Source organism: Heterocephalus glaber, unplaced genomic scaffold (assembly GCF_053883595.1).
Source record: "Heterocephalus glaber isolate CG9 unplaced genomic scaffold, H.glaber_assembly_v1.0 deba00000331, whole genome shotgun sequence".
NCBI lineage: Eukaryota > Metazoa > Chordata > Mammalia > Rodentia > Bathyergidae > Heterocephalus > Heterocephalus glaber.
The window spans coordinates 60,579,955-60,607,860 of record NW_028258142.1 but is presented as its reverse complement, the minus strand read 5'-3'; the positions used below and the strand labels follow the sequence as shown (position 1 = coordinate 60,607,860).

Sequence of the window (27,906 nt, the reverse complement as noted above, 5' to 3'; positions counted from 1 at the left end):
TGGCTAAAGGAATCACAAATATCTCATTTTAAAAAACTCAACTTTGGATACAATATTATAATGCCGTTAAAAACTATATTAAAGATGATAGTATCAATGAGTAACACAATATCAACTTACAGGTATTTCAATTCTTGCTTTAAGTGTCTGGTCTTTTTTAATATTCTGGACTTGAATTGCAGATCCTGTTAAAATACTGGTTCCAGAACTGCTACAGTCTACAACATATACTGGAAGATTGGGCACACCTAGAAACTACAGGAAAGATACAAAATAACTGAATACTGAGTCAAATGTAACTGATTACTCAATTAATTGTTCACATTTTCAAAGACTTCACCACAGCTAATATTTCTGGCTATAAACTGGAAAATTCTAACTAGAACCGAATTCCAGAGAATTTCTGAAGAAAAATTTTCTACGAAGCTGAATGAAATTTGTTTAGAAGGAAAATCAACTCCCCTGACCACTATTCTTTTTTAAAAAACTTTATGAAGTTCCTTTTCCTTTTCATGATCTTTATACTCACTTTCATTTATCCACCCATTGCCAAGGCTGAAAAGTATTTTTTTTTTTTTTTTGGTACCGGCGGCGATAGAACTCAGGACCTTGCGCTTTTGAGGCAGGCGGTGGCGCCACTGAGCTAAATCCCCGGCCCTTATGTTTAATTTTTAACCCCCCCAAATCCCCGGCCCTAAAAGGTATTTCTTTTTTTTTTTTTTTTTTTAAAGGTATTTCTTAACATTCTATTTATAAGTAAAATATTTCATTTAAAATGAGGGAGAGGGCCGTGGATTTAGCTCAGTGGCGCCGCCGCCTGTCTCGCGAAAGCACAAGGTCCTGACTTCAATCGCCGTTACCAAAAAAACCCCAAAAACACAAGATGAAACAACAACATAAAATGTGGGGGAAGACAAGGCAGGAAACCTTCATCCATAAATCTCTCTACGAAACTGTACAAAGCTGACATATTGACTGGCTGAGAGATACTGAAAAACTACTGGCAATGAGAGACCCCGTAAACTTTTCCATGGAACAATCATTAAAGACTTAGTATGTAGGCTTACTATAAAGTAACTAAAAGATACAGTCAACGCATTTACTACCATGGGTCTCAAAGTCTAAGTGCTCACATCACTAAGCTTACCTTGCAGTGAACAATCAATTTTGGCTGTGCTGTTATGTTATCTGATTCATCTAGAACCTCCACCTGAAATGGGAAAGCTGTTCCATTTTCTATCACTAAAATTTCAGAATCAGGTTTCACTTTCAATCGACGAGGGGGACCTATCAGGAAATTACATAATAAAATACATATTTAAGTTTCAGAGACTGATATATTGAAATGCCAAAAAAGAAAAATTATTTTGTGAAAAATGCCAAGAAAAAAACTAAGCAATGTCTATGTTTAATATTTTTTTTCTGGTAGTAGGGGTTGAACTCGGGGCCTTGCGCTTGTGAGGCAGGTGGCAGAACCACTGAGCTAAATCCCCGGCCCTTATGTTTAATTTTTAACCCCCCAAATGCACAGATTGTATGATGCTGGAAGCTATCTCAAATGTATAGTAAAACATTGATGGTCCAGGCTCAGTTTTATGCTCCAAGCTAAGACATTAGTATTTGTAGTGACAACTCATGGTTGAAACCAGTTCAACACTTGAAATTTTAAAAAAGATCCTGGGGAAAGCCAGGCATGGTTGTGCACACCTATATGTAATCCCAGCACTCAGGAGGCTGAGGCAGAAAGATAGCTACAAGTTCAAGGCCAGCCTGGGCTCTATGGAGAGTTCAAGACCAGCCTGGATAACTTAGCAAGACCCTGTCTCAACTCTGCCCCACCTCTGCCAAAAAAAAAAAAAAAAAAAAAAAGAAAAAAAATCCTGGGGGAAAATGTATTTAATAAGAAAAACATATTAAAGTCTTTATTTACCAGTTTTAACTAGCAATGACTAATTTCTTTAGTGTAAGTAGCAACATGGCTGATACACTCCTCCAAGTGATCAGCTCATTTTATTAGGCCCTGCCTCTGATACCACAAGACAAGTTATATGGATTTACTGTGAGATGAATCAAAAGGGCTTATGCTTCTGCGGTAAGCTGATTTTAATGGCTTCACAATCACTAATATTTTATAATTCAATTTATGGTAAATATTGGTAACCTAAGTTTACAAACACACTTCTTTTACTTTGTAATAATAGTCAATATTTAATATTTACTGTATGGCACACACTGTTCAGTTTGAATTAGACACATTCTCACTGTAAACCTCACAATAATCTTGATGAAGTACTATATTATTATCTCCACTTTATACATGAAAAACCTTTGCATAATTAATCTAGAAATTAAAGTCTGCAGTTAAGTAAGTATTTTGTCTAGGACACACATGCCAGATGCAGGCTTAAATCTTGGTTTGTAATCTGAAAGTCCTCGACTTTTAACACTGTGACATGCTATTCCCTACTTCATTATTTTTGCCCTAAAATGAAAAAGGGGAGGGGGAAGTGTTTAGTTAACTATGAATTTTACTACCTAACCTCTAGAATGAAACCATTTTTTTCTTATACCTCTGCCAAGGTGCAAATCTTTACTTGTCAATGCATGCCTAAGGGAAGCCACCTACAGGCTGAATTGGTGAAAACAGGCCAGGTCTCCCTGCGGAGATGACCAAAGTCTGGAGTCCGAGCGGACTTCCTGTCTGGCGGCGGCGGCAGCGGCGCCCGCGCTGCACCGAACCGCACTGCGCCAGTGCAGGCCCATGAGCGGCGGCGAAGCACGAGGAGCGCCTGTAGACCCAGCCCTCAGAGCCTGGCCACCGCAGATGTTCCTCCCCTGCACACACGAAGAAACTGAGGCACAGGCTGCCTAGGTGGAGCCCAGAAGGGCCAATCCCAGAACGAACTCTGAATCTCTACCACAGACTGCGTCTCAAATTAGCCAGCACTTCCCACCCCATGTAACTTTAATGCAATTTCATTTTCTCAAGTTATCAAATTAGTATAAATGAAATCAGAAACGTTTCTTCTTTAAAATATGAAACAGCTGTATCAACAAAAAGCAAATGAAGGACCCCGTTCTAATATAAACCTAGTAAGTACACCCCTAGGAAAACAGCTCCCCAATACATTGTCAATATTCACATTTTTCTCCTACAATTTTTACAACTTCACTAATATATTCCTAAATCTTTTCCATTTAAAAAACTGGCCAATTCTATTCATGCTATGTTTGAAACTATAAATGTATTTTCAAGACTTATACCATTTATCACCTCCAACCCTCAAACTGTTATCATTACAGACATAATTTATTATAAAAATATTGTTTACAAGTTAAGTATTTGGAATATTTCTTGAAATAACATTACCCGGTAGTAATCTAATTTTGAGAATTTGCGAGTCTTCTTTTAAACCTGGCAGAATCACCTTCAGGTTAAAATTCTGTTGAAAAAAATAGTAAAAATTAAAACCAGGTTCAAAATACATACCTACGTAGTTTAGCAACTAAATTGCATTCTATTTTTTTGCTTTTTCATTTTCACATTATATAAATCTCACCAATTTTATACTTGATAAAATTATCATTTATGTATGATACTCTGGAAAAAAACTGATGTGTACTGCTCCCTTATAGACAACAGTCTTTTCAAATTTAGATGTATACCTCTGAATAACTGTCAGAATCGAGATGGGTATTTAAAAAATGTGAAATAACATAATAGAAAAAAGTTAGGGCCGGGGATTTAGCTCAATAGCACCCCATCTGCCTCGCAAGTGCATGGTCCTGAGCTTGATCCCCGGCACCAAAATATAAATAAATAAATAAATAGTCTACAGATTTCCAGATCTGGACTGGATTCTGAACAGAAAAATAACAGTAACTGGAAACATCTTAAGACAGGTACTGAGTAACAGTAATGGAAGCACCCACACTGTATCATGTTAAGTTCTTCGTTTGACAAATATATGAGGTTCTGTAACATGTTAATAGAGAAAATTTCTGTATAATTATATTTCTGAGCCTGCCGTAAATCTAGTTATTTCAAAATAAAAATTCTTAAAAAGCTAGAAATTTTAGTAAATTTATCCTACTGAAGTCAGCTTTGCCAAGAATTTCAGTTATTTCCCCAGAAAACTCAATTCAGAAAGATATACAAAACTTGTACTTCAACTTAATTATACACAGCAGTATATAAAAATTAAGTATTCCTTATGTGAAATGCTTGGGACTAGAAATATTTTGGATTTCAGAATATTTGCATATATAATGAAATGTCTTGGGGATGGGACAGATGAGACCCAAGTACAAATAGAAAACTCATTTATGTTTAAGATACACCTTGTATGTACAGCCTGAAGAGTAATTTTATACAGTATTTTTGGTATTTAAACAGCAACTTATCACATGAGATCAGATGTGGAATTTAATACTTGTGATACCATGTCAGTGCTCAAAAATTTTCAAATTTTGGAGCATTTCAGATTAGGGATGCTCCACTTGTAGTACATGAAAAGAAATTCTCATGTGCAAGTGCGCTCCCCCCCCCACCCCCCGTAGGACTGAGTATCTAACCCAGGGCCTTTAGACGGTCCCACATTCCCTCTCCCTTTTTGAGACAGAGTCTCAATGAATTGCCCAATCTCGGTCGCAAACTTGCAAACCTGGCTCAGCCTCCCAGAGTGCTGGGATTACAGGTGTGCACCACCACGTCCAGCTTCCAACATGCTCTATTTCAAACATCGTATTAGTAGGGAAAAATTTTAAACATACATTGAAGGAAATGATGTAGTAGAAAAGTAATTGATTACTTCACGTATTAGCCATTGGGTTCCCTTCTATTACCTCACTTATAGACCTAACTGAAAAATTACTTATTGGAGTTTCTATCTTTACCTTCTTTAACCATATCCCCAGCAAAGACTCCCCTTTATCTAAATCGAGGGTGTCCAAACTTTAGGCTGCACTGAATGAAAAGGAACTGTCTTGCGCTGCATACATAAAATATATAATACAGCTGTTAAAAATTTCCTTTTTAGGGCTGGGGATTTAGTTCAGTGGTTCTGCTGCCTGCCTCAAAAGCGGAAGGTCCTGAGCTCAATCCCCGGCACACCCCCCCTCAAAAAATTTCCTTTTTACTATTTTACTTTAAATTACTTTATAAAATAAAACATCAAGCTAGTTTAATAAATGAGAAAACTCGTCCACCTGTTTAACAACACTAACCGCTCGTCGTTGTCTACATGGGCACACACGACGCCTTGCCATCACCACGCCCGCTGCTGCACACATCTGGTCTCACGGGTGGCCCGTGGGTTTAGGGGCAGCCAAGTGTTCGGGACACAGGAGGCAGGGTCAGCTGCCTGCACCCTCCCGACACAGATTTCCTCTACAGCCAATGCATCTGTGCTCAAGAACCACTCAATCAAGTCATTAAAAAACCTGAAAACCCCACAACGTGCTAAACGTTTACAATCCCATGGGGCCACATTACCAGCTCCCCAGGGCCACATGTAGCCCCTTGGGCCTCAGGTTGGACACACCTGATCTAAGCATCAAACCAGTATGTTTAAAGGTGTGAGCTAAAGTTTCTCAGGTTTCTGTCTTTTTTGTTTAAGAAACATTAACAGTGGACTGTTATCCAGCATATTACTAGGTAATTGTTGAGAAAATGGCTTTGAGGGCTGGGGGTGTAGCTCAGCAGCACTGCACCTGCCTGGCAAGCACAAAGTCCTGAGTTCAATCCCCAGTACGGCAAAAAACAAAACAAACCCAGGAGACAAAATGGCTTTGAATAAAGGAAAAGGCAGCTGAAAAACATTTAATTCATAAATGTTTAAGCAACTATAGGAGTTATGTGTGGTAGCACACGCCTGCAATCTCAGTGCTTTGGAGGTTGAGGCAGAAGGATCACAAGTTCAAGACCAGGCTTAGTGAGACCCTGTTTCAAAAGGGGATGGAGGTGGAGAGTTCAAGCAAAATGAAAACCAAACCAAAAGCAACAACAAATACAGTAATGAATGTGCCAATTTTTCTTACCAATGTAGCAAATGACATGATGTTGATTAATTCCTACAGCTCAGTATTGTCATCTTGTTACAAAAATAGGTCATTCGTTTTAAATTTCCAATTTCCCTTTTACCATGTAAGAAACAAGTAACAGGACTTACTAATAAATATGTTCAGTGCTTACCTTGCCTTGGCAAGAGTTCACAGGGCCGTTAGCTGTAACACCTCGAATTACACAATTTGGTCCTTTGGTTATTTCTTCATAATGTAAAGATAAACCACTGGAAAAATAAATTATTTCTTAACTTTCCCTCCATACCTAAAAAATAAGCTGCAAAGGTTCCATGGGCATATTTAATTCAGTTTTCTAATAAAATAATTTTTTCTAAATAGGAAAAAATAAACAGAAGCAAATTCCCACAAATTTCTTTTAAGGAAAATTCATTCAATAGGTATTGATAAGTGATACCAAAGGATAACACTGAAAATGATACAATATATTACTGCAAAATTAAAAACTGCACAAATTGAATTAGTAAAAGTATAAGGTAAGAAATAATCCAAATGGTAGACCATGTATACAGGTCCAAGAAAAGGAAATACTCAAACAGGCCAAGTTTGAAGATGTACTCAGGCTTTGCTATAGATTCTTTCTAATCTTTCGCCCAGTGGGATTTTAGAGACATTTTGGTACCAATTGAACTGAATGGCAATTTTAGAAAAAGTCCAAATAATCAAAGACATTGTGGTGGTGGTATAAACTGGACAGAATATATACTAAGATCCCCTAATCTACTCTATGGGTAAACTGATTCCTAAATCAAATTCAACACATGTAGAGATCTTTTTTTTTTGGTACCAGGTATCGAACTCGGGTCTTGGTGCTTGTGCAGCAGGCAGCGAAACCACTGAGCTAAATCCCTGGCCCCAACGTGTAGAGATCTTTACTAGGAACATTTTACTAAGGTAAGGAAAGCGAAAAAAGTAAAAAATACACCATGATGAAGGAAAAAGCCTAATTTTTCAGAAGAATAGAAGTCAAGTGTTGGACCAGGAATGTAGCTCAGTGGTTCTGCCACCTGCCTTGCTAGTGCAAGGTCCCGAGTTCGATCCCCGGTACCAAAAAAGAAAAAAGGAAGAGGTCAAGTGTTAACAAGTATTTTCTGAATAAATCATAAGATTTACTTAAAATTACAATTTAAAGATTCAATTGGCTTTACTTTTGATTCAAGAATTTGGTAATACTTCATTATATACTTCATTTCCACTTCATTCCAATAGTGTCCAATGACCAGAACACAGCAGGAGGCTGGTTTTATATAAAGAAAAGGGCTGATAGGTGGAGAAACAAAAAAAAGAAAAACAAATTTCTAATTTGAAAGTTACTTTCTTATAAGGTAAGGAGGAGATGGAAAATAACTGATCAGCTAATATCAGTTTATTTCATGTTATTTCTTTTATGTAAAGACTAAGACAGAGTGAACCTCACGGTCATGCCAATTGAAACTGGCCTCAGAAGTTCACATAAACAGCTAAGTTTCATCCTAGGGACTGGAATTTTAGCTGGGTCTGTTGGGACCTACTGCAGAAGCATAGTCCAAAACAATGATTTCCTGTAATTTTTGTTTAACAAACTTAATATTCCTTGTTTGAAAAAAATGTAGAAGTGCCGGGGATTTAGTTCAGTGGTTCCAGCGCCTGCCTTGCAAGCACAAGGTCCCGAGTTCGATCCCCGTAACAACAACAACAACAACAACAAAAAAGTAGAAGTGGCACACAAGATAAAAAGTCTCTGGGAAAGAAGGCATATTAAACACAGCTGACTTCCACTGTCTCTTAAAACCCCACTAACAGTGTAGGTAGGTAGACACGGGCCTGAGGGAGACATCTGTGAGCATCTGTCAGGCCTCAGACGCCAGTGACCACAGTGCATGACAACACTTCACCGTTACATGCTGCGCACACTCCTTCCAATACTACTTGCTGCCTGCTATTTCCAGAGCAAGACATGCAGCACACCTGGGAGCCATGGCCAATGATTTCGCCCAATGATATTGGAAAAGGGAATACTTATTTTTTAAAAGTCCTTTTATTATTATTATTATTATTATTTTTTTTTTTTTGCAGTTACTGGGGAGCGAACTCAGGACCTTGTACTGCCAGGCAGGTGCTGAAAATTTTTTATTAGTACACGTTTGCAATATATAATGTTTGCATTCCCTGTATGGCATTGGTACATGCTCATAACACATCTTAATTTCTTTCTTCATCCCCTTTCCCTCTCCTCCCATGATTAAGGCCCTGAGGGCACACTGACCACCTGAAAAGAACAAGACATTTCTGAGATATCCATTCCAAAGTAACCCCTAAGAAAAATGTCAATAAGCAGATCCATTGGGTAAATAAAACAAGATAATCATCATAGTTCCTTGAACCCCAGGAATGATTCTCCTGTTCATAAAAAGATAACCAAACCTCCATTCGGGGCAGATGTCTTTGGGATACTGCCCGGCTTCTTGCTTGAAGTTACACCTTCTCTCTATATCTCTTTATATCTGCTGTACAATAAACTCTAAACTTCTGCACCTCATTCAAATGTGAAATCTTTCATCAAAGGCACAAATGCCCAAGGACTAAGGAGTAAGGGGCTGGCTCCTTGGAGTTAGGATCCAGCTCCCTACACTTTATCTTAGCCAAAAGGTGGAGAAGCAATTGAGACCCAGCTTCCTGATAACAACATGAAAGTGTAAGATTTCTTTACTTTTGAAAGCAAAGATAAGGAAGAGATGAAAAGGAAGCAGAGACAGGGACAACAAAACATCTGAAAGAAAACAGGATAGACAAGCAAGAGATTAGCCATTCCAATAAAGCTGGAGACCAAAAATACCACTAGAAAAAGCTGGGAAACAATCTGTACCATGGGATTCCAGGAACCAGTAAGGAATGGGTGCTGGAAGACCAGGGGCCCTAGAAGTAGGAGCAAAAGAGAAAGGTTAAAGAGAGTGAAGAGTTTAGATCTCAGATCCCTCTCTCTACCTCTGGCAGATAACTGAATGCGTATTCTCTGAAAAGGTTGAAACAGAAGACCTGCAGCAGATATGCTGAAGGAGAGGGTAAAAGACTAAATCGAACAGAAGGGGTAATCATCAATGAATGCATACGGATACTGAGAACTCCTAATTCCTCCCCTATTCCCACTCCAGCCCTGTGTCCTGACTGGCTAGGGCCAAATGTTGCCCCTCTAGAAAAATGAGTCTCAAGATTTTTCTTTGAGGAAACCACCCTGGCCAAGAAAAGACCTAAAGATACTGACAAGATTCTGGCCCCCTACCTGCAACAGACTGCTCCAGTCAAGTTATGGTAACGGTGCAGACCTGTAATCCCAGCACTGTGGGAGGCCAGAGGAAGGAGGATCACAAGTTCAAGCCCAGCCTGGGTAACTTAGCAATTTAGCAAGACATTGTCTCAAATGAAAAATAAGAAAAGAATTGTGGATGTAGTTCAATGCAAAGGCCCTGGTTTCAAATCCCCCCAAAAGACATGTTTGCAATTTCAAGGAATTTAAAACTATAAAAAATTAATTTTGAATGTTTGTTACAACTATATATTACTTTTTGGAATTTCTTTTTTTGTACCAGGGATCAAACTTGGTATCTTGCGCTTGCGAGGCAGGTGGCGCCACCACTGAGCTAAATCCCTGGCCCTGCATTTAGGAATTTAACCACAGTATGTTCTCAACACAGCACAATCTATCTCACTTGTCCGAAAGCTGTGAGAAGGCAAATATCCTTATTTACATCTGTTATCTCCAATTCCCAGGTGCCAAGAATATATATTCCAATGACTGAAAGACTAATTCCTCCACAAGGTAGAACAATTCATAGACACAATAAAAGGTATACATAAAAAGTGGGCCCAGGGCCGGGGATTTAGCTCAGTGGTTTCAGCGCCTGCTGTGCAAGCACAAGGACCCAAGTTTGATCCCCATACCAAAAAAAAAGAAAAGTGGGTCCAGGCTGGGATGAGCTCAGTGAGCTCTTGTCTAGCACACTCAAGGGCCCTGGATTCAGGCCTAGCACCATAAGCGGGGTGAGGGTGAGGGGTGGGAGGTTGTGTGTGCAAATAAAGACAAATTTGGCAACTGGTGCAAAAAGGAATAATATTTAGGAATAACTGAAGCCAACAATAATTTCTTCCTAAGCACATCAAAAGAGAGGCAATGGTAAGTAATAAACATCCTTAACATCAGTGGACATGTACTATGTTTCTCAAAAACTATTTCTTAATATAGACAATCATATGGGGATACTAATCAAAAGCAAATTTTAAGAAAGGACTCAAATTGCTATGGAAAATGCAAACTTCATTGCTTATGGTTCTTTTTCCTTTTTTTTACTTTATGAAAAAATAAAACAAAATTTCCTAACAAAATAATTAGAATAACAATAGTTAATACACTATGTATCATTATCCTCAAAGTAGTTACTCAGAATATAAGACATAGACTAAAAAGTTCTTACAAAGAAGAAACAGATAATAATACAAAAATTTCTTTTCAATGAACCAAGACAGATTAGTATAAATGAAACAAGTTAGCACATACAATGAAATACTTTTGAAACAAAAATATGGAATGCTTCACTAATCTACATGTCATGTTTTTGGTTTTTAAAATGCCAAAATATATTACAACACTATTAAGTTTAAATGGCCATAGCTTCTAAGTAAACAACAACTAACAGAACTGCCTGGAAACAACATCTCATAGTTGCAAAAGGAAGAGTAGTAAAACCTAAACACGGGCCGGGGATTTAGCTCAGTGCTTTCGCTGCCTGCTGCGCAAGCTCAAGGATCTGAGTTCGATCCCCGGTACCAAAAAAGCAAAAAACCTAAATACCCAAATGACCTCAACAGTTGATTTAGTCAAATGACTAACTTCAGGGAAACAACTGATACAAGACATCGTAGTCACAGAAGATAGTTTGCATCAAATGAATATCCAGATTATCATAAAATTCACTGGGCACTTTAAATGACAAAACTGAAGTCAATCTCACATAAATAATTCGAACAAAAGAAGGAATGCTTGGCAAATATGAAGAGACAAATACACATGGATATTTACCTTGTTTCAAGAACTGGCTGAATGTCCGTTGCTAGTTGGCTAGTGTGACCAAATTCATCCTGAAACTCCAAAGGGATATTGAATGGGACACCAACACGAAAAGGAGGATCCAGGAGTCCAAAGGAAAATTTCTCTGGCTTGCCCTCTTTAACAAAAACAAAAATTCAAATAAAAAGCAAATTCATTGGTCATAAAATTCACTGAAGGTTAGAAACAGACTCATTCATATATGGGAAATTACAGACTATGGATAAAGATGGCATTTTAAATCTGTGCAAAAATTTAACCATTACCAGTAATTCACAGGGGATAATAATTAGAACTTTTTCTCTTGTGGTACTTGGGATTGAACTAAGGGCCTTTACCCTATGCTACATCTCTAGCCCTCTGTCATTTTTATTTTGAGATAGGGTCTCATTCACTAAGTCACTAAGCTGCCCTGCCTGGGGTGGAACTTGTAAGGCTCCTCAGTGTAGGCCACTATACTCAGCAAGGTATATCAGAACTTCATCTCATACCATATGTAATAGTAAGATTCTAGAAGTAGAAATGGATATTCTGAATTGTGAAACTATTGGAATATAATAATGTTTATAATCTTATGAGAAAGACTTTCTAAGATAAAACAGAACAGCTATAAAAAGATTTGATGAGTTTAGAAGAGAAGTTACATATGAGAAATTATTTGCAACCTATGCAACAAAGAATTAAAATTCAGAATACATTTAAAAGCAATAGGGCGCTGGGGATTTAGCTCAGTGGTTTCGCCGCCTGCTGCGCAAGCGCAAGGAACCGAGTTCGATCCCCGGTACCCCCCCCAAAAAATAAATAAATAAATAAAAAATAAATAAAAGCAATAGGGCTGGGGATGTAGCTCAGTGGTTCCGCCACCTGCCTTGCAAGCGCAAGGTCCTGATTTCGCCCCCGGTACCAAAAATAAATAAATGAATGAATGAATGAATGAATGAAATAAACTAGCATTCTTACCCCCGCCCCCCAGCCTCACACATGCTAAGCCCACACTGAGCTAGCTCTTCTCAGAATGTGGTCTCCAACATAGTAGTTTGGAACTCATTAGAAACACACATTGTAGGGCCTACCCTCAAACACGCTCAATCTGAAACTCTGGAGCTAAGGCCCAGCAGGCTGTTTTAATAAGCTTTCCAGGTGGCTGAGATACAAACTTAAATTTGAAAACGAAAGCCTTAGTCTGAAGTATTAAAATGGGCACTGTAAATGAACAAGCTCTCAGATGACATACAACTTCCAATAAATGCTTAGAGGAGGTATACCACATAAAAATTATCATCTAACTACCACTTTGGATAAAAAACCATATTATTTGGTCAATATGAAACAAAGTTTCATTGCTTGTTGATGGGAGTACCACTGAAATAGCCTTTTGAGGATTCTTGGTATTCACCCCAGAGAAATTATGCCACAAGTAGCATAATTTTTATAGCATAAATTTTATAGCCAAAAACCTGAAAATCTAAATGGTTCATCAACAGGAAACTCTTGAAACTATAGCAAATCCATAATATGAAATATGTTGCATAGAGTTAAAAGAAAATGATTGATTTCTATGTACAAAGTAAATGATATTTAAAAAAAGTATCTTCCCCTCACAAGTGCACGGTCCTGAGTTCTATCCCTGGTACCGCAAAATAAAATAAAATAAAATAAAATAAAATAAAATAAAATAAATATCTTCTAGTGGTCCTTTTAACTAAAGAAAGCAAGGTGATTACAGACAGATCAGTTCTCTCCAAAGCCCCACTGTAATGACACCATAGATTTTTTAATTAGGAGCCCTAAGCCTACAAAATCAACAAACAAGAAAAGAGATAAGAGTAATAGAATCTGAAAGCTGAAGAACATGGAAAGTGTAGTGGGCTTGGCAGAAAAACCTACGTATATCAAACCCTCAAACAACAAAAAAGTTGACTCAATCTGGATCACACCCCAGGGTCCTCCAAAGTCTCAGGAGCAGCTGCATCAGCTGTAGGAAAACCAGTAACGCTGAGAGATCTGTGGGGAGTCTGTTAAAGAAACAGTTCTCCAAATCCCCACCCCTCAAGGTGTAGGCTAAGGCAAATGTCTTCTTCATCCCCAGCAAAAGACAGGTTTATTCTGAAGAAAGAAAAGGGTCGGCCGAGGGAATAAGGAAAACACCACCACTGAACCCATCATAGTCTGCTGAAAATAAGAAAATGAATGGAAAGACTGTCTATTAAAGGTGAAACCTCCTTGTGGCCCAACAGCCCACCCAACTTCACATGCAGAGCAGACAGTCAGGTCGCTCGCTGCCCCAGCAAGGCACCCACCGGAAGGCTCCATCCTCAGAATCAGCATAGCCAGACGGGAGCCCTCGCAACACAACATCCCACAATGAAATACTATTTTCACATGTCCTAGTGTTAAAAATGAGCAAACGGCTAGACATGCAAGAGATCATCTAACACGAAACACTTAGAGCAAACAGAAAAAAGTAACGTGAAGAAAACAAAAAGAAAAAAGATCAAGAAAAACTATACTATTACTACTATCCTCAAAAGATACTGAATCCACGAAGAAGGAAGAGAGTGTTCTGAAAAAGGAATAACCAGATAGTGAAAAAGGAAATGTTAGAAACTAAAAAATAATGGCAGAAAGAAAAAGCCAGTAAGTATTGAGTATTGAGGGAATCTCAAATTAGAAAACTAAAACCAAGAGACAGAAAAAGAAAATTAGTATATGAGATCAAACATTGTAGTATATTTTAGGAAAGAGAGTGGGATATGGGATAGAAAATCAAGTAATTCAACAAAAAAATCCTAGAAAATAACAGGATCTTCCATACTGAAAAGGTGATGAGGTACACAGCACCTGAATGGTAACAGACTCACACCAAGCCATGCAACTAAAAATTGCAGAAAATGGAAAAGAAGATTCCTCAAATACCTGAGATTGTGCAAAAGGTCAAGAATCAGAACAACTTTAGACTTCATCATCAAAAATACAAAGTACAAAAAAAATGGTATTTTCAAAATTAGGAAAGAACATGACTATCAATTAGATTTATAAAGCCATTTAAAAATCAAGTTGGTTCACTGCCCAAATAGCCTTTATTAAATTACCTATCATTCCTGTCTTGATTTAAACTGTCACCTTTCACTGGGGATTTAGCTCAGTGGTTCCACTGCCTGCCTCGCAAGCACAAGGTCCCGAGTTCAATCCCCGGTACCAAAAAACAAAAAACAAATAAAATGTCACCTTGAGTACACATAGTTACATATTCGTGCTTTGCTTACCTTTAACAGAAAATTTAATTGCTTTAGATGGTAATGGTCTTCCCGCATAGGTGTCTGCATTACTTTCATTCAATACCACTTGCAATTTCAATGTGTAATTCCCCAATTTTTGAATATTTTCTGGATAAATTAAGAAGAAAGTAAAAATCAAGCCAACCTAACACTGGCTGAAACTATCTGTGTGCATCTTTGAGCGTGGGCCGCCTTCGTGAGCTGGGTTACAGGTTCACAGCGCTACACCCAGCACCTGGGGGTGGGGGAGGCAGTGCTGGGGCTCAAAGTCTTCACCACATGCACACAAGGTATGTACTCCCCCACTGGCCTACATCTCTAGCCCAGATATAGGTTTTAACATTCAGAATAATGACTTACCCATTTTTTTAAACCAATAAGGCCATTTTCCTCCATGTTGACTGATATGTGAAATGATTTCTTTATTTCCACTTGAGGCTTAAAAGAAAAAAAAAACAATATTGCCTTAAGAAAATGAGCATCAAATATGAATATAAGAAATCACTGTGGCATTAAATGCAGTTATCTTTATTTGCTATAAATTTTTAAAAATTGTTGTGAAGCTTCAAAAATCTAACAATATTCTATTCTGCATTTTTTTTTTTGGTACTGGGGATCGAACTTGGGTCCCTGCACTTGCGCAGCAGGTGGCGAAACCACTGAGCTAAATCCCCGGCCCTCTAACAATATTCTAAGCAAGTGAACAATAATAAAAGTTTACTCCAGCTCATTAAAATCACCGTAGTTCTAATCTTTATTTGTAAAGCATTTTACATTATTTGTAAATAAGTTTAGTTGGCACACAGATATAGACAGAATTTTCCTTGATATTAAAAACCACTTTCCTTAAAAGTTTTCTTTAAAGTTAAAATAGCACATTTTACTAGAAAGCAATCTCTAAGACCTACTGTTAGAAGAGCAAGACTTATGTATTGCTTAGAACTTAAAAAAAAAAAAAAGTAAGATAAGCCAAACACTAATAAAGGGAAGAAGAGGCAGAAAGAAAACAGAGTAGAGGGATGACATGACTTCTCTGAAACATTCCTTAATGTTTATTGTCCACTTTGGAATTATGCATTGAAATATTTTAAAAAACAGAATTAAAATAAGGCAATTCATAAATAAAACCAAACTGTTTATCAACCAGGTGAGATGACATAAAAAAAAAGAGGCGGGTACAGTAGTGTCTGCCTATAATCCAAGCTACTTTGGAAGCTGAGGCAGGAGGAGCCCAAGTTCGAGAAGATCCTAACCAACTTAGCGGACCCTGTCTCAAAATAAAAATTTTTAAAAGGAGGTTAGATACAGTTCAGTAGCAGAACATGGAGGCCACCCTGCATCCAATCCCTAATACTAAGTGGAGAAAAGAAAAAAGGTAATTATTTAAATTTAGACTTTTTACTATTTACATAGCGAAAAATATTTTAAGGACAAAGAAATCAAATTCAATTAAATCTTATTAGAAATACCATCAGTATTATTCTGAAATTATTTAAATATAGTATGGAATAAAGCAAATAGGGAATTATTAATATTATGAATCAAGATGTTGGGGCTATAGGTATAGTACAGGGAAATACAAGTAAAAAACCCCAAGTGTTAAGTTAAAAAACCCAAAGCACCAGCATCCAGCATGAGTAGTTTTTCTGCTTTGTAGAAGTGGTCATTCCTAGCTGTCAACTGAAAGAGCCAAGAAGCAATTTCAACAAGCAATCCTAACACTTAGACTGGATCCTTTTAAGACCATTCCCCATTGACAAGAAATAGTTACAGCAGCTGGATCTGGATCTAGGGTTAAATATACATTAGGGGAATTAATTCTAGGATATTTTAAGCAAGAAAGCTGACATCAAAGACTGAAAGGGTTATAGCAAGGACATAGGATCCATCATGAAGGCATATCTGAAAAAATGAAGCATGTCAAATATGTAATTCCTGTAAGTATACAAAAACAAAAATAATCCTCACTAGGGATTACTGTGCAGCACCAATGCCTGACTCTGATAACTTGCAATGAAAGAAAAAGGAATTAAGCCTTGATACTGCTTTTTCCATAAAAGCTGTTTTTCAGAGTAACCAAAATGGTCTGGTTGATAAAGAAAAGAAAAAATTCATCCTTTTGCACACCCAATAGAATAACTGAAGAGCACTACATTACTGGATGAAACTGTTATATGATAGGTGCAGGGGAACTTCACCATTATGTTAGTCAAGTCAATTCAATGATCTATCCTAGCAGTACTAATACAAGGACAATTAGAATGTGCTTCTTGATGTGATACTGTAAGACTGGCTAGGAAGATGAGTCTCGCTTTAGCAGGCAAAGTGGGGAATCGCAATCTAATCAAGGTTTTAGGCTAACTTCCATTTTTCAGGAAACAGAACATGTACTACTGTACTATGTACTATTTAAAACTAAATAGAACATATACTATGTACTATTTAGGCAGTAAAAGGAAAACAAAGTCTATAGGTTTAGTGCAGGCACAATTTCTTCTCAAATACTTTCACCCTCAGCTGGTTGGAGGTGCTGAGGTAGAGCATGCAGGTAGAGCCTGCGAAGCTGCTGTGCCTCTTCTTTTTGTTTTTTGGTACTGGGATTAGAACTCGGGACCTTCTGCTTGCAAGGCAGGCAGTGGCACAGTGAGCTAAATCCCTGGTCTGTGCCTTCATTCTTGGCAGAGTCCCTGCAGCCCGTCTTGACTGTGAGTGATACGTGTGAGCTGTTTATTTTGTCATTCAACCACTGTGAATTTACATTAATGAGATGACTTCCGGGAAGTATCTAAGAATGGAGGGCTGTGTGATTGGAGGGTAGCAATCTCACACGCACTCTCCCTGCTCTGTGCAGGAGAGGAAGAGCTGGGTTTTGAGTTCAGTCCTCAATGGCCAATGAACTCATCTCTCATGCCTCCATGAAAACCCAAAAGGAAGGGTGCCAGAGAACCTGTGGCAGGAAGTCCACCATGGTACTAGGGGCTGGCGTGGTGTCCACCCTTCATAGACCGCCCTATGCATCTCTTTGGCTGATCCTAGTTATACTCTTTATGATAAACTAGAAAACATAAGTAACATTCATTTCCGGAGTTCTGTGAGCCGTTCTAGGAGATGATCAAATCCAAGCGGGGGCCTGGAGTCGACTGGTCACCTGAGCTGGGCAGTGCTCTCCAGCGAGGTCTGTGCCCAGTCTGGGCAGGCAGCGCCAGAAGCTGGGAACTGGGAACTGGAAACTAGGTGACGTAGAAGTGTGCCACCCGAGCGGAAGCAAAGTGAGTCTGTCTTCTCTTTAACATTTCAAGGAAATGAACAGAAATATATGAAACTACAAAACAAGCGATTAGGTTTTCTTAGACCATTAGTGGCATGCTAAAAAGGAAGGGGTTCTCCTACGAGAACACAAAGACTTAAGATAATGCATAATTGAACATAATACATGTACCTGGTACCTGATGCCTCCAAAACAAACTTGAAAGTATCAATTTAGCAAATCAGGGAAATGTAAGCTGGACTGGTTATGAGATGGTACCAAAAAGTTACTGCGATAACGGAATTATAATTCATAAGAGAGAAATTCACGCACTTGCAATTCAATAGCCACATACACACCCAAAACACCGAGATAAAGCAAGTGAAGCAAACACTCGGTAACTGTCAACTAGGTTAATCAATATACCAGGCCTCATCACATAATGCTACATTTCTGTTTCATTTAAAGTAAAGTTTAAATAATGGTGCAATATCAATCTGTCATGGAAATTGGTAAATCAGCAGCAGAAGTCATCTGAAGAGAATAAACAACTTTGATTCTTTACGTATTTTTTCAACAAATATGTACTAAATCCTATATGCAAGAAAAACGTGAAGATGCTTGCTCCCATGGAGTTTTTATCTTTGTGTATTCTGATGACCGCCCCCCCCATACACACAGGGTCTTGGTATTTTCTCCAGGTTGAGCTTGAACTTCTGGACTCAAGTGATCCTTCTGCCAGTCTCCAAGTGCAGGACCACAAAGGCAGTGTGGAACCACACCCAACTCGAAGATTTTATCATTTAGAGCAAGGAGATAAACTTTCATTCTACAACGATAGACTGAAGTGGTTAAAACAAAGGTCTTAGGTTTCTTAGAGCCTAAAATACAAACACAGTGGTGCTTCAGTTCACGACCCTAATTCTTTTCATGATTCTGGTCACAAACCGAACTGGACAAGAACCGAATCAAATTCAATGGTTGGGTTCAATGTTGACCTTCTGGGGCTATTTGATTCAGCTCTTGTCCAATTTGGTTTGAGACCAGAATCATGGAAAGAATTAAGTTTGTGAACGGAGGTACCACTGAACTGTACGATTCCACTTATATGAGAAACACAGAATTGTCAGTTTCACAGAAGCAGAAAATAGAATAGTGGCTGCCAGGGGCTGGGGGAGAGTAGTGGGAAGTTACTGTTACAGGGTTTAGTTTAGAATGTGAGAAAGTTCTAGAGATGGACAGTAGGAACGGCTGGGCAATAATCTGAACTCACTCACTACCACTGAACACACTTAAATGGTAACTTTTGTTATATATATTTTGCCATTTTTCATTTTATATAAACAGTATACATGTTTTTAAAGGAATAGGTAGGAAGGACAGCTATAGCGAGGTTTGAAGATGCTACATCATGCTGGCTTTGAAGATGAAGAAAGGCCCACAAGCCAAGGAATGAGCAGATTCTAGAAGGCAGGAAATACAGGGCTCCCTAGAACTCCAGAAGGAATGCAGTCCTATCAACACCGAGAAACCTGTGCCGGACAACTTCCAGCTACAACTGTAAGATAGACTGACTGTGTACTGCTTTTAAGACAAAGCAAGTCAGGTAAATACAGCACAGAGTGTCCACAGAAACAAAAAAAAGAGAAAATCTTGCAGTAAAATTAAATTGTTAAATGCTGCTGAAAGGCCTCATAAGATGTCTGTAAAATGCAAGTACATACTATCATTGACGAGTTTTTAAATGCTGGAAATAAACACATATTAAATAAAATACCAAATCTTGAAAATTTCATGGCCCAGTCACACAAATGTATGTGACAGAACAGATTAGTCAAAGCATAAAGTGAAAATATTTTAGGTGGTTAAGACAAATATAACAGATCCCAAGTTAACAAAGAAGGTGATTCGGTTAGGGAGAAGATGAGCACTAGAAGCAGCTCTTTTCCTTGGCGCCAGAGAGCCCCAGGCTTATTACTGGAACCAAGTACTTCCAGCCCCCAGGTTCAGAGCCACAGTATTTTTGATCTGGAAAGGACCTTAAGGATTATCTAAATTTTTCAACATATCTACACCACATTTTTACTTTAGCCCACAGTTAGTTCCCCGAGAAAATTCAGGATAAAGTATTTTGAAAACAAAACACTTAGGAAAAAAACACTTAAGAAAACTATCAACAAAAAAGTTATTTGTATCACACCTGAAATTCCTTCCTTTAATCAGATTCACTGTGTCCATCAATAATTACATGAAAATACTCAGATTGCTATTATATTTTAACAAAATATTAAAGATCTGAGTTAGTCTGCATACTTACAGTGTAGTATAACTTTAAGCTCAACCAGGAGTTTTTTTGACCCTCCATGACTTGTTCCTGGAAGCTTTTGCATTGCTTCCCCTTTTTTGTTCAGTATTTCTATTCTTAATGCACCTATGAGTTGAAAATTAAAGTCTTAATTACACCTAAAGAATCTGCTACATCATCAAACACTGCATTTTAACTTTTCATGGCGTTTTATATATTAGAAATACAAGGCAAAACAGAAGCATGTTTTGGTAGTAGAGAAAACAACAACATACCAATGGGAGTTCCAGCAGGCCTAATCTCATTAGGCAATAATTCATCTCCTTCAGGCCAAGTTACTGACAATCTGTCAGGGAGCCTATTATGAAACCAGCATATTAGTGTTTCACGAACTTTGCTAATGATGATCTTACTTATAAATACACAAGTTACTAGCATCTTATTTATTGTTCATGAACTTTAAAGGTTAAATCTGGAATTCTAAATGTATTAGTCAACTAAAAATTTTTCTTCTTTATTCTTATTGTGGCTACTCAAGAAGCAAGACATTTCAATGAAACTTGTTTTTTCCTTCTTCCCATTTTGGCTACTGCAGTGCTTTACATCACTCTTGATTTGAGAAAATTTTATATATATATATTTTACTTTTTTTGTTTTTTGGTACTGGGGATTGAACTCTGGTCTTTGCACTTACGAGGCAGGCGTTGGAACCACTGAGCTAAATCCCTGGCCTGATGTGCCATTTTCTTACTGCTAAGTGAAGTATATTCTCTTTTCCACTTTAATTCTTTCTCAGATTACAATGTCAGCAGTTACCGCCACTCGTCAGCTTAAATGCAAATGTTATCACCTACCTTTTCTTAAAAAAACAAAAATGTAGATATCTTGAAGTACTGGACTTAAACTTCATTGGGACAGATGTGTACAGCAATAAGCAGGTTTTCAATTCCAGTACTTAGTTCATGTACAAATATAATTATGTTCATTGTGTATATACTATACAATGAGCACATGTAATGTATTAAAGGCTACTATCATTTAAATGAAAATGTTCATATCTCATTTCTTTTTTATCATGTTAAATAAATGTTGACGTTCCTTAAAAAAAAGCAAGACAAAATCTCTTGGGATTAAGATCCAGAAGCTGTCAAATTCTTTTGTGGTTTTTCTATTTGTTTATAATACATGTTACCTTTGGGAGACAGGATAAACTCTAAGGATAAAAAAGCCCAGTAAGACACAAAATGATTGTATCTTTAGCTATAAAAGCAGACGATCCAACTACAGTTTTGCTTTTCTACTTTTTTTTTTTTAATTACCTTCATCTCTTAGAAGGTTCTAAAGTTTTCATCTAGTTGTCAATCAAACCAAGTTTTTTTTAATGCCTTAATCACAGTAACTACAAACATGACACTTTAGGTACATACATGCTTTCTTTCTTTCTCTACACATCTGGAATGCTGATTTTATAATCATGCCTCTCGATATTTAATGTCGAGCCAAGTGTGATGATATGTGCCTATAATCTCAGCACTCGGGAGGCTGAGGCAGTAGCATTGCCATGAGTTTGAGGCCAGCCTGGGCTGAGTGCAAGGCCAGCCTGAACTACAGAGTGAGATCCTGTCTCAAAATTAAAAGAAGAAACAAAACCCTGCAAAAGTAAAAAAATTCATCCATGTGTAACATCTTTAAACTACAAATGCCCTTTAGAACTGTAAATGACATACTCAATTCTTTTTTTTTTTTTTGGTACCGGGGATTGAACTTGGGACCTTACACTTGCGCAGCAGGCGGTGAAACCACTGAGCTAAACCCCCGGCCCCTTGTCATGCTTCTTGAAATGTAACTTACCTTGCCATTTCATCTTCTACATATTTTTTAACAGTTTTCTCAGCAACTGTCCTATCCAGCTTTGCAATTGGCACAGTTTTTATTTCATCATATAGTGCCTGAGGTTCCTGAATAAAGTGAATTTATAACATTTCAAAGAAAACTGTTTAAATTTAGCTGCCAAAACATCACCCATTTGTCTTTCAAAGGGATATTTTATCTGAATTAAGCATGCTATATAAATACAAGTAGCCATTCTTATATACCAGAATATTTAATGGGATACATTATAAATCAGAGTATTTTCATTTTTATGCAACTTCCATTAATTTTAATGATACACCATTCAAATAAATAACAAGAGGTCGAAAAGGAAAAAAACTTCACTGTGGTCTTGCAGCTACTTACCTTTGAGACAGTACCCACACTTACTAGTTTGTAGGCCCTGGAGGAAATGTGTACTTTATAAAGTTACTGTGGTAACTAGCAATAATATATGTTTGTAAAACATTGGAGCTACAGATGGTAGGTTCTATAGATTCTCCAGTACTGCCAAAAAAAATAAGTATTTTTATTACTTGCTGTCTTACCATTGCAATTTGAACTTCTCCTCCTGTAGCATATACTTCTCCATCATGATCACCATACAGGAAAAATCTTACTATACTTCCATAGAAGAGGGGAAGTGTTTTGATTGTCTTGACCTAATATTTAGATTTTTTAATAAAAGAGGTCAGTAGCAATATTTACTAATAAGAAACAGACTTAATAGAACTTTTATAGAAGGCAAAAACCCTTGGTATCTATCATGAGAAAAACTCATGAAGCATTCTACTATTCTAATAAAATTGTATTTGTGAAGTTCTCTACTTACTCTTAAATCTCTGCAAAGATAAAGCAGATTCTTTACACAAATTTGTCACAGCAAAGCACGTGCTTATAAACTCGACAAGTTAACTTGTTTCTCAAATAAACTAGCTTAAAACTTGCGTAAGATATTTTTCTTACCTTAAAAAAAAAATCTAAGGGTAATATTTCCATTAATCCAATTCTGAAATCCCCTAGACTGCAAGAGTTTATTATCCACTCTACCTTTTCAGCCTCTGTCTAAACTCTCCCTACGCACACACTAGGCTGCAAGACAGCCCAAGTCTTAACTGCCTGCTATTTCCCTGGACTTACCTGTGTGTCTGCCCTCAGGGGGCTTCCTCAGTTACCACAGAGCATTTCACAGATGTGACTGCTCCCTCCTCCTTGCAAATCTCCCCTCAGCTTCAGGGTCACCATGCCTCCTGGTTTGCTTCCATCTCCCTAGCTATCCTCTCAGTCTCCCCTGCTAGGCCCTTTCATCCTAAACCAACATGTCAGGAAAGCCCGAGGCTCAGCCCCTGGCCTCTGTAGCTATATTCATGACTTCTAAGTGACCTCATCCAATTTCTGGTGTTAAATATAGGATGGATGTCCTTTATCTTGTGATTGTCTGTGCTGACCCAAGACCACTTCTTTCAAGGTTGACACAAATGCCATTCCTTGTCCATAATTTACTCTCCTCTTCCAACACCACCTGAAGAAAGAAAATGCACTCCTCTCCCAAGGCACCCAAGTCACCTATATCCTCCTTATGTCTCGTTATTCATGTTTACATTATGTCGACCCTAGGCTAAAACTTCCTAAGAACAAAGCACATTTCCTTGGTTTCAGCATTCTCCACAATACAGGAAAAAGGAACAGTATGCTAGATCTCAACGATAAAGGCTAAGAAATCATTCTCACAACACATTAAAAGGGAAAACACTGGAAATCTCCATGTGCCTTTGGCAATAAACAAGTTTTTAAAAAATGCTATAATAAATGATGTAACTAAAGCAATCGTGCTTTTCATTCTTTACTGCTCCTTAGGAGCTAACGCATGCATGATATATTGTTATTAAATTCTAATACACCTAACTTAGTTTCAAATTTTACCAGACACCAAATCTGAAAACAAATTAAACCTACCAACTGTCCTGCTTTGTATATTTTTCCATCCCATTCTATTGCTGAGTATGTTGCCCAGGGGCCTTGCTTTTTAGACGGGAGATCAGGACGTGTAATTATTCCTTTAAAAAGCGTAAATTTTATTTGTTTGTCATACTTTTCATGACAGTCCTTCAGCCATAAAGCAAATTCTCTGTCAATTTTCATTCGTATTTCCTGTAAAAATTTTAAATGTTCTATGAAATACAGCTACATGTAAACAACAAATTAGCCACAGACATCTGCTACTCATTTCATTTTCCTTCCATATACTGTATCTCAGAAAACCTAGCAAAAAAATCTTCTTCTGTATTTGCACCCATACATATTTAGATTTCAAATGAAAGCATTAGTAAGAAATCTTTGCTATCCCTGGGTGTGCTAGTATGCACCTGTAAGCCCAACACTGGGGGGCCGAGGCAGGAGAGTCACAAGCTGAAGCTCAGCCTCCGCGACTGAACAACTTAACAAGACCCTGTCTCAAAATCAAAAGGTTTTAAAAGGGCTAGACATGTAGCTCAGAGCTAATGCCCTGGTTTCACTCCCTAGTGCTGAAAAAAATACAAAACTAAACAAAAATAACAACTTGGTTATCATCCTTGGAACCAAGGTCTCAATGGTTAATGCCAGTAACAAAACATTCTTCCTACTTTAAATCCTAGGCTGCCCTGAAAAAGCGAGGAATACTGGTTGCCCCGCAGGAGAGCTAGCTGGCTCAGGAGTGAGCAAGCGGAGTCTTCTCAGCGTAAATGACAGGGGCAGAGGGCTTGCCTAGCACAGTCCAAGTCCAGGCTCCACCCCCGGCACTGAAAAACAAATCCCTGTTATGGAGCACAGATAAATACTTCTACCACAGACAGAGGGGAACTCTGGTGTTTAGTTTCATTGGGAGCAGCAATTAAAAAAAGTACGTCTGGGCCGGGGATTTAGCTCAGTGCTTTTGCCGCCTGCTGCACAAGCAAAAGGACCCAAGTTCAATCCCTGGTACCAAAAAAAAAAAAAAAAAAAGGAAAGAAAAGAAAAATACGTTTACAAAGGCCCCCTAAGAAAGTGGTAATAAAAACCAGGTTGGACAGTACTATTCTGCAAATCTTTCCCCCAGTACTGAGTGCCCGACCCAGAGCTTCGTGCTTACTAGGCAAGTGCTACACCACTGAGCTATAGCCCCACATTTTTCTCTATTCAAAAATTAAATTATTTTCTAGTAATAAAGAAAGATGATCTATTTATGCCAATCATTCTTCATCCTGATGGAAGAGAAGGTGGATATTCATATGCAAGCTTAGGCAGCTACACTGTTTGATACCTATCTCTAGAACCAAGCAGGAAGACAATCTCCCCATCACACGCTTGCAGAGGACAAGCCATAGTTTCTGAAGCTTCTTCCTTTCCTCCCACATATTTGATGCCATATTAAACCATTTCCAATGGAAAATGAGACAAAACTCAAAATGATTTCACCTAAGTATTTTACAGCTTGCAGTTGGAGGGGTTATCAGTTACTAATAAACAACCTTTGACTTTAAAGTTACCTGAATATGATATGCACGTACACGGTAAAAACTCAGAGGCTGAAGATGGAACATACTTTCAAGGAAATCTGTCCCCCATCTACTTCCTCAGGTACTAACTCTTTCCCAAATCAGCAAATCATTGTTGTCTGTCTCTGAGGCAGACACGGATACTAAAATCCTTAACTAGAAATGGGGAAGTCTGCCTATCAAATTCTTAACCCGTGTTTCAAGACTCCCAGGATTCACTGTCAACCAAATGAACTAACAGATACATTAATTAAAAGTCAATGCAGAGTGGCAGTGAAGTAGGAGATTACTATGTGGCTACTCATTACATAAGTCTTTACTTTTCTAAACATCTTACAAGTTTTGTGCTGCTCATCTTTAAACCAAGGGCCTCATACACGTTGGGCAAGCACTGTAGCTGAGTAATACCCTCAACCCCACTAGATAATTCTTTAAACTATCTTAATATTCTATAATTTGAATCTTTATAATAGTAATTTCAAAATATTAAGAATTACTGTGTGCTACATGTTATACTTATTGCTTAGTAATCTTAAGTTAATGATAAAAATCACCTATCTCTTGGCAACTAAACATCACGCAGATGAAAGATTAACATCATGTAAAAGTATCTGAAGTATGTGGGAAGAAAAGCACACTAGTCTTGCTCAACTTTTTACAAATTTTCTTTACAATGGATCATCTTTGTATTTTAATACTGAATGTGTCTTTTAATACTGGTTTTAATAATCTCAATCTTTTAGACCAAAATATTTCAATAATCTATCCCATTTTTACCACAAGGCTAATTATGTCATTATTATGCAGAGCTCATGAAATACACACAATTATCCATATATACTCTCATTAAGTAAAGATGTTTCTGAGATGTCAAAACCTTGATATAAAGATCTAATATAGGGCCGGGGATTTAGCTCAGTGGTTCTGCTACCTGCCCCGCAAGCCCAAGGACCCAAGTTCGATCCCCAGTACCAAAAAAAAAAAAAAAATCTAATACAAAGGGTTGGGGATGTAGCTAAGCGGCACCATGCCTGCCTGGCAAGTGCAAAGTCCTGAGTTTGATCCCCAGTACCAGGGAGAAAATAAAAATCTAATACAGGTAAATTTTAGCCTGTCTAATCAGCTTGAAGTTTTTTGAGTACTATAAATAGTTGAAAGCTCATTAAAAAACATTTAAACATTTTTAAATTTTTATATTTTTGATTTTTTATTTTTGGTACCGGAGATTGAACTCGGGTCCTTGCGCTTGCATAGCAGGCGGCCAAACCACTGAGCTAAATGCCCGGCCCATATTTTTTATTTATTTTTTTGGTACCGGGGATTGAACTCAGGTCCTTGCACTTTACTTTTGATTTTTTGAGATAGGGTCTATGTGTTCAGGTTGGCCTCAAACTCACAGTGATCCTCCTGTCTTTAACTTTTAATTTTTTGGGTTTTTTGGAAATAGAATCTCACTATGTAGCTCAGGCTGCCCTTGAACTCATTATGTAGTCCAGGCTGGCCTCAAACATGTGGAGATCCTCCTGCCTCAGCCTCCCAAGTGCTGGACCTATAGGCATGTAGCACCACATCCAGCAAATTTTTAATTCATACACAAAGACATAAAAGTTGCACATATTAGTGGGGTACCATGTAACATCCGATAACTTCATAATGTTTAAAGAAGGTTAAACACATTTACCTCCTTAAACATTTCTTAAACAATTCTTTAAACAATTCTTTGTCATAATCTCTTGATTAAATAATTCAGAGTATACAAAATACCAGTAAAAATCTACACTTGTAGTGTCTTTGGTTTTACTTAAAACATCTGCAAATATTTAAAACGCGACACTAAAAGTCATACCTGTCCATTTAAAATCCTTGTAAAAAGGGTGTTCTTGTCTTTCAGTTTTAGCTCAAGATCCATAAAGGTCAGTTTATTTGTGCTGACTTGAAATTTGTCATTAGTGAACAAAGCACCAGATATTCTATTGTAGCATTCAATTGGTGCAAGGCCTCTCTTCTTAGGAGGAGTACACCAGTCAAAGCTTGAATAGAATGAAACGCCAGTTAGTGAAAAGATCAGGTTATAAAACAATGTTATTTTTAGCAAAAATCAAAACTTACTCTTCAACTGATGTATACGGTATCAATCGTCCATTCCAAAAACATTCAAAAATAGGTCTTTTCCCTCTTGCTGCTTTCTCAAGTATGAAACAATCATCATCATCATCATCATCTTTTAATCCTACATCAAAAGGGTAAGTTGAACAAAATGTTTATTTTTATAAGGTAGGAGCAATTCTTTTTTTGGGGGGGGCGGGTACCAGGGATCGAACTCAGGACCTTGAGCTTCCAAGGCTGGCATGGTGCTACTGAGCTAAATCCCCGGCCCAGGAGCAATTCTTATTACTGAGAAGTCAATGTTCAAAACAGCAGTGATATATTAAAATCGCTTCATTGAAATGGTAACACAAAAACACATATGATCCTTTAACACTTTAAAACCGAGTTAGTTTCACTGTGCCCTCAGAATGGCAGATTTC

General features: G+C 37.8%; 1 protein-coding gene across 3 annotated transcripts in view; it reads right to left on the bottom strand.

Moving 5' to 3' along the window:
- The window catches only part of Smchd1 (structural maintenance of chromosomes flexible hinge domain containing 1), a 121,301-nt gene that overhangs the window by 60,760 nt on the left and 32,635 nt on the right, over positions 1-27,906 (bottom strand). For 2 of the 3 annotated variants that reach the window (XM_087194322.1, XM_004853186.4), the window contains exons 11-24: positions 27,488-27,608; positions 27,225-27,408; positions 23,820-24,014; positions 22,412-22,525; positions 21,843-21,949; positions 20,267-20,349; positions 20,004-20,117; positions 14,800-14,877; positions 14,428-14,547; positions 11,135-11,279; positions 6,194-6,290; positions 3,371-3,443; positions 1,148-1,287; positions 121-255 (exon numbers count right to left, since the gene is read on the bottom strand). In XM_087194322.1, coding sequence (XP_087050448.1) covers positions 121-255; positions 1,148-1,287; positions 3,371-3,443; positions 6,194-6,290; positions 11,135-11,279; positions 14,428-14,547; positions 14,800-14,877; positions 20,004-20,117; positions 20,267-20,349; positions 21,843-21,949; positions 22,412-22,525; positions 23,820-24,014; positions 27,225-27,408; positions 27,488-27,608 — 1,706 coding nt within the window. The remainder of the gene's footprint in view (positions 1-120; positions 256-1,147; positions 1,288-3,370; positions 3,444-6,193; positions 6,291-11,134; positions 11,280-14,427; positions 14,548-14,799; positions 14,878-20,003; positions 20,118-20,266; positions 20,350-21,842; positions 21,950-22,411; positions 22,526-23,819; positions 24,015-27,224; positions 27,409-27,487; positions 27,609-27,906) is intronic. The other variant, XM_087194319.1, reaches the window with a different exon arrangement.